We start from the raw sequence: 7995 nt of genomic DNA, 5'->3' as shown, positions 1-7995 counted from the left end.
ATAATCTGCAGGGAATCTTTGAGAATTTGCGAGATGATTTTTTGAATTTCAAAAGATGATATTGATCATTGTTTTAAAAAATGATATGTAAATTTTGGTAAAGAACTCCGAGCACCAAAAAATAAACCTGTCACTGACCAATTGAAGAGAGGGATGTTATACTTAGCATTAATACTTAATATAATCGTCCGCCATTTTGGCTCTTTCGTTGGCGTTCGCAGAAAGCACACGAGGACATTATTTGCCGCTCAATTATTTGCTGAATTACAGAGCGTTTGATTTATTATCATAGGAGCTACGACATGATAATGTTTAACGGTGTGGCAAATAGATTCCTCGTCTGGTAGCTCGACAACGAAAGAACAAAAACGGCGAACGATACTATCTACCTAGACTTTAAAGAGCCTTGACTTCCTAAGACGTAAGCAAAGAGTAGGAGTCACGCCGGGAATAACAGCGTCGCGACTATAATATAATGTTAGCCTACAATATAGTTGAAACAATGAGAAACACCTTCAAATCCTAAATTGACTTTATGAGTTTGGTATTATTTCCTATATTGAATTTACATTTTCTGAAACTGAAGTTAGCTCTTCCGAAATTTAAGTTGAAAATAAACAGTTTATACTGAAACGCATTGGTTTGCATAAGTAATTTAAAAAAAAAAATGAAAAGACTTACATTCATTTTCTTTATAATTATAAAGATTATTAATTTTCTGGACCTGCAGAATTATCTGATTTGGTTATGATTGGCTAATAACGGGAAAAAAATCGCTTCTGCACCAAGGATTGAACCCAGGACCCCCAGTTCTGCGCACTGGGTGCTCTACCACTGATCTACTCCGAGGTTCAATCAACAGCACCAGATACCCCCAGTTCTAAGACACTGGGTGCTCTACTACTAAGCCTTGACGTAGAGCACCCAGTGCGTAGAACTGGGAGTCCTGGGTTCGATTCCCGGTGCCGAGAAGAATTTTTCTCCTTTATTAACCAATCATTTTCTTGTTAATGAGGTAATGATAACCTTGCACAGAAACTCCTATTCCTTTCAATTTATAAATAGCTGCCGAAAATTAATGTTTTAAAAAGATTGTGTAAACATTCCTCTTAATAAAAATACAACTGCCTTGCAAGCAGAATAAATTATTATTTTGTAATAAGATGTTATATTGGTAGTTCCATTGCAAATGACATTTCATGCTCTGTTCTTCAATTCGTTGGGTTTTGATGAGTGTTACAAATGAACAGAAATGTTTCAGTAGAAATCACAATATGCAGTTACCAGACACTGATGATGAGTGCTGATCAAAAGGCATTTGGAAACACAGGAAATAAAATAGAGGAAAAATACCGCATCACAAACATCTGTGAAGAGGATAAGCAAAAAATCACACAGCTCATCGAAGAATATGCAAAGTAAGTACCATAATCTGTAAATTCACTGAACTTATTTCCATGTAACTTAACTCAGTAATTTGATTGATAAGATGGTCTATTTTGCTTAAAATTAAGAGTGCATGTCGTTATTCATTACATCACGAGAAGGCACTGGATGTAGCAGCAAAAAAAATTCTAGTTTTAAATTTGTAGGTTAATGTATAATATTAATTTATGCTCGACCATGCCGAAATGTAGTAATTATACATCTGATAGCAGCCTTTTAATGGACCTCAATAAAGTACACCTAGCCTTTTAATGGACCTCAATAAAGTACACCTATTCATTAAAGTTCAGGTGTTCCACCAATCAGAAAACACCATTGTAGCAATATAAAAGCGCAAGTATAGATTATTATCGGATATGCAATCGAAATACAACTAGCGAAACGTCACGGAGGCTGGAAATCCAATACTGTCGCAGAAGGTTATGTTCTGTTACTATAATAATTAGCGTTAATTGTAAATAATATTCAAATAAATTCAATTTGTCATCTCGTTTTTCAATGTCTAAATCAATTTCAAAGTTATATCAAGATTAATGTTTATTTTACTCTCTAGATTATATCAAGGTCAATGACATTTCTTTCTCGGAAAAAATCAATACTTTCGCGTCTGCGCACATCTCACAACTTACGAGATATTGCACAAGGTCAGTTCCGCTTCCCCAGTCAGATAAGAATAACATGAATACTTCTGAATAATTTCAAGTTAGAAATATGGTCCAGCATAAAAAGTCGTATGAAACTTGCCTATAATGGTAATTAAGACGCTCGTATGAAAATGATGAAAGTCGCTTGCGCTCGTTTCATAAACATACTCGCGTCTTAATTACTACCATTATAGGCTCATAGGCTCCTTGCATAATGTACTATTTCAGTTAACCCTTTCTGACCTGAATTTTGTTAATAATTTTCCACAATTATGGGTGCACAAGGCTATAGAGACAGCATGGAGAAACAAAAAAACGAAACAATCCTCTTCCTAATAACAGCTGGCCAAGGAACTGGCAGGTGCTGCACTCTATCGGTAAAGAACGAAAACTAGTTCTAAGGATACCAAATGGAATCATCAGGCAAATCATAGAGATTACAGAAATGTTAGTGATTCCAAATGGACTCATTTGAGTGGAAAGGGTTAATTTTTCTGTGAATGTTTATCAAATACCGTAAAAAGTGAGCTCAATATATTAAAAACGAGGAAAAAATTCGTATAAATAGAGTGATTCCAGAAACCTGATTATTTATTTCTTCTCATTATATGATCTTCCTTTACCTCACTATTTTTTAACAGATCGTTCATACAAATTTTTTAATATGCTGGTAGATGTCTTAACTTCGAAAACCAGAAAGTCTGCCAGTTCAAAACCTGGCAAATACTCTGTCCAAAAGTAGAAAGTTGTGATACAAACAGGAAACAGGCCTGTCTTTCTCATAAATTTTATATTTTTTGGCCGATTGTGTTTTTTAACAACCTTACCGATATTGGTGGTAGGCCTTGTAAGTTAAAATTACATCACACATGCGGTAATTAAATAAATCAAATTAACTTTTATTTATTTACTTAAAAGTAACGAACTATCAGTGTCACGCATCACTATGTACTGTGAGGAAATAACTAAATGTCTTATTATACCTGTGCGTTTTCTAAATTAATTTATTGCAGTGGAGATTTTTAAGAAAACAGGAATTAATGTAGATAAGACGTAGGCGTAAAAACATTTCTGACAACTTCCAGTTGTTGACCAGTAGTGGGGTTGTGGCATCCAAACACAAACTATTTATTTAAATTAAAAATGAATAATAATAATAATAATAATAATAATAATAATAATTTATCTTTTTATTAAGATCGGTCAAAAATAGTACGCAATACATGTGTTAAGTGCATAACTTCGTCTCGTCTTCTCTGACTTTTCCTCGATTCTGTTATAATGCATTTACCACGCTTCTATCGCAATATTGTATTATGTTTTCCTTTCTTTCTAAGATTCAATTTCTTGAAATACAAGTTGTAATTCGACCATTACCAAGGTACCTTACAAGAGCTACTGATTTTCAAAGCACAAATCATAATCTTATAGCCTTTGTTATGTTTTATACAGGGTGCTCTAAAATTCCCCTTACAAACTTCTAGGACTTGTTAAGGGGACTGAGTAGATAATATTTTGAATTGGAACCCATGTCCGGAAACGTACCGTTTCCGTGCTACAGCCGTTTGAAAACATGTTTATAACGCGACCACTTTTACAAGTAATTTATTTTTTTTATGAGGCGTGACCCAGTACATCACTTGTTTTACAATTCAACTCATTAATAACCAAAGAAACAAAATGGAAACTGAATCATTTGTCGCAAACACTTTTGTTTACAGTTCAACTTAAACTATTTTTGTCCCTTTCAAATGATGGTTAACATTCAAATCCACTACAAATGCCGTTCGATGTGGCGACCACCAACTTCGTTGCACGCATTGTTCTTACGAATGATGTTCTGTTAAACGCGCTCTATCACACCTGGTGTATCTGTAATCTCTCCTGCAGCGACCACAACTCGTGCCACCAGATCTTCTACTGCCTCTACAGGAGTCTCATAAACCAAACTCTTCATACGACCCCAGAGGAAAAAGTCCAATGTAGTCAAATCCGGTGATCGTGGAGGCCATGCAATTGGACCACCTCGGCCTATCCATCTTTGTTCGAATCGTCGGTCCAGATGTTCCCGAACAGCAAGTGAAAAGTGAGGAGGTGCGCTGTCATGCTGAACCGAGGGGTAGGATAAACGTCAATTGACATCACATGATCTGACGTAAGCACCCCTCATCATGTAACGCTGCAGGCGGACGAATCGCGAAGCTATTACTTGTTGAGACACGTGACGTACTTTCAGGCAGTGCTTGCTTTCAAACGGCTGTAGCACAGAAACGGTACGTTTCCGGACATAGGTTCCAATTCAAAATATTATCTGCTCAGTCTCCTTAACAAGTCCTAGAAGTTTGTAAGGGGAATTTTAGAGCACCCTGTATAATTGCAATGCAGTTGGAGGATATGAAGATAAAATAAAATGTATTTTGGGGGTATGCTAGCAAAACAGATTGAATACCACTGCTTTAACAGACACATTTTGTATTAATTTCCTTCATCTTTATTAGTGTTTGCATACAAATTCAATTACGACATAGCTGATCTTTAATTAGTCACAAAATAGATAACTCAGATCTCTAACCGTAGGTGTAACGAAGAGAAAACTGCAATTGAAGAAAAGTTTATAAATTGGGTAACTCAAGAAAGGAAACGAGAAGAGCAATTCACAAAACTCATTAATTTAAAATCTCGAAAACTGAAGGAATTACAAAATACGGTAAATATTGCTACACACTTTCTGTGGTATTTTAAAATTTACGTTTCCTATTGTTTTGTAACTAGAATAAAAAGTTTTCTTTTCAATGTATTCAACTGATATCCTTTCACACAAGCCTAACATTATGCTTACTGCCTTCTTTTGTAAAAGAAAAATGCATATAGCTTAAGATGAGTTGCCCCAGAATATTAATCCATATATTCGATCATGGAATGAAAGTATACAAAATATGTAATTTTAAGTGTTTTTATGCTCGACCATGCCAAAATGTAGTAATTATACACCTGGTAGCAGACCTTTAGTGTATGTCATTAAAGTACACCTACTCATTAAAGGTCAGGTCTTTCAGCCAATGACGACTCAGGTTACAACTCTTCAGCCAATGACAGGTCAGCTTTCTACCGTTATAAAACAGCAAGTATCGATTATTCTCGGATATGCAATCGAAAGAGAATTAGCGAAAAGTCACGGAGGCTGGAAATCCAATACTGTCGCAGAAGGTTATGTTCTGTTACTATAATAATTAGCGTTAATTGTAAATAATATTCAAATAAATTCAATTTGTCATTTCGTTTTTCAATGTCTAATTTAATTTTAATGTTATCTCTGTAGGTTCTTATAGCCTAGCAAGGTCACTGTGAACATCTGTTCCTCGGAAAAAATCAATACTTTCGCGTCTGCCCACATCTCACAACATACGGGACATTGGCCAAGGTCAGATACAAAGAAAATTAATAATATCAAGTTAGAAATATGGTCGAGCATAAAAAGTCGTATGAAACTCGCCTATAATGGTAATTAAGAAGCTCGTATCATAAATATCCATACTCGCTTCTTAATTACCTTCATTATATGCTCGTTGCATAATGTACTATTATATCGCTAATAGAAGATAAGTATCTGCAAATTTCCTCCTTTTGTAATATCTAACTTTATGAAAAATATTTACTCTATATGTATATTTTAAACTACAGAGTCTTCCAGCAATAAGTACCGGTTTATTCTTTGGCTGCTGCATGGCACGGTGCTTGAGTGACTGCTGGCAACTGGGCTCTTAAACTCACGGCACTTCACCGAATTAAAACTTGCATGTATACTTAAACAGGGGCGTATTTTGCGGGCTACCGGCGGTAGCCCAAGGAAATTACAAAAGAAAAAGTTTATAATATAACATAATATAATAATTTTGTATTATTAGTTTTACCATAGTAATTAAAATTAAAGTAATTGTTAGATATTTTGTGTAATAATAGGGTCAGCGGTAGCCCAAACCCTTTAACCAGTATACGCCAGTAAGTATTACTTACTAACCATAATAATGTTGTATTTAATATTAATTATTATATATTATATTAATTACAGAATTTTGTACTCACCCTCATGACAGTAGCTGCTGGAAGTGTTGACTATTTTGCGCTATATAGAGTTCACATCGCCGTAAAAAAACCATTGTTCACATCTATGAGCTCCACTACACTATAAATGAATCATCAGATGACTGAAAGCAAGTAATGGTCTCTTAAACCAAGTTATAGTAATTTAGCAATTACTTCTGATGAGAAAATTTAGTTAAATAATAACATTATCTTGTCAAGATAAAATTATTCACTAGAATATTGATTTGTGTAATTTCGTCAAGAATGTTACCTTTCAGTTATTCTTTATTATGAAGGGCTTTAATTGTAATATTTTTTTGTGCGAGATCGTGCGTATTTGCTTGCTTTCCGCTCAAAACCAATACGCGGTAAGTGTGAAATACCACATTCAGTATTCCCAACGTAACACACATAACAATTTCCCTATTCTTACCGCTTAAGCGTCATATTCATTTTACTGCTTTAGGCTTTTAACACATTATTTTTAGACACGTTCAATATAGTAATAATTATAAATTGGAAATTTACCACTGCAATTTCACCTAAATTGCACTGTTAATTATTGTTTTTAAATATTTGCAAAAATTAAGTAAACTCTACAACACCACAAAAGTTACTGCATTTGTAATGCAACTAACATTAAGGAAGCCGTGAAAAAATCAAAAAGATTCCAGACTCATCATAGACTGGGGGAAAAAAAAGACAGACGTATATCACGGCCTGCTGCAGTATAGTAAACACAGAAAACATTTTATAGCAACAATGTTGAAGATAGATATATTTGTTTTCCAAAGTTGCCGTCATTGAACAGAAACCAAGATGGAGATTCCATTGCAACTAATTAGAAATTCCTCTTTCAGGTATGAAATAAACGATCTTCGCACAAAATAATGTACGATACACGAGCGGTATGTTTGTTTTCATGTTCTCAGAAATTAAAAAAGCTCAACTACGTTTCGCTTTTTAATCTTTTCCTCGAACATGAAAACGTCAACATACCGCTCTTGTAGCGCATATTACTATTGTTGCTCGATGGGCAGATGTCTTTGAAATTCCAATCTCCTGTGCTACACATCTCAGAAACTTTTCAGGTGTACAGTACATTCCAAAGCAGCTTCAACTTTGTCAATTTTTTCTTCTCTAAGCACACGAGATTTGTGGTTGTTTTTTTTCTGCCAATTACACAGCCTGTTTCAATAAACTTTATTACTAATTGTTTTATTGCTCTCCAGGTTGGAACTGGGCAGCCTGGAAAACGAATTCTGAATTTTTGCCTTGTTTTGCCACACGATTTTTTCTTTGTATAAAGTTTTGACAACATATGTACGTTCAAGCACAGAATATCTCACCCTTATAGTGAGTAAGCAGAGAAACATAGTGAATCTCCAGTGATTTATATTGTGCAGTGTGTTGTAGTGAAAGTGCAGTTAGCTTATAAGTAAATTCTGAGAGTTATAGTGGCAGAAAAATAGATTTATAGTGAACGGGTGTGAGTTATAGTGATCGTCCTAAATTGCTTGTAATGGGGTCTAGGCTAGCGATTTGAGGTTAATGTAATAAGTGTAAGTACAATTCTATGGAATAATAAAGATGTAATTGATGTTCTGTTATTTGAAGTGTTGTATCAGTGAAGAAGTGTGTTTTGACAGTGAAGTGTGTTTGTGTCAGTGAAGTTCTATAGTTTACAGTGGCAGTGCAAAGTATTTGAACACAGAAATGTTTTTGAAGTGTTAGTGAATCAGGTTAGTGTCAGTGAAATGTGTCGTAGTTCCAGTGTAGTCAGTGAATTGATAGCGAAATGAGTGTAGTGCTGAAAGGAACT

General features: G+C 34.7%; 1 protein-coding gene across 2 annotated transcripts in view; it reads left to right on the top strand.

Moving 5' to 3' along the window:
* The first annotated feature begins 1253 nt into the window (after positions 1 to 1253).
* Positions 1254 to 7995, top strand: part of LOC138712983 (uncharacterized) — a 13277-nt gene continuing 6535 nt past the window's right edge. The window contains exons 1-2 of one of the 2 annotated variants that reach the window (XM_069844665.1): positions 1254 to 1418; positions 4668 to 4797. In XM_069844665.1, coding sequence (XP_069700766.1) covers positions 1294 to 1418; positions 4668 to 4797 — 255 coding nt within the window. In that variant the 5' untranslated portion in view covers positions 1254 to 1293. The remainder of the gene's footprint in view (positions 1419 to 4667; positions 4798 to 7995) is intronic. The other variant, XR_011335778.1, reaches the window with a different exon arrangement.

Source organism: Periplaneta americana, chromosome 14 (assembly GCF_040183065.1).
Source record: "Periplaneta americana isolate PAMFEO1 chromosome 14, P.americana_PAMFEO1_priV1, whole genome shotgun sequence".
Lineage (NCBI taxonomy): Eukaryota > Metazoa > Arthropoda > Insecta > Blattodea > Blattidae > Periplaneta > Periplaneta americana.
This window is presented reverse-complemented; position numbering and strand designations above follow the sequence as displayed.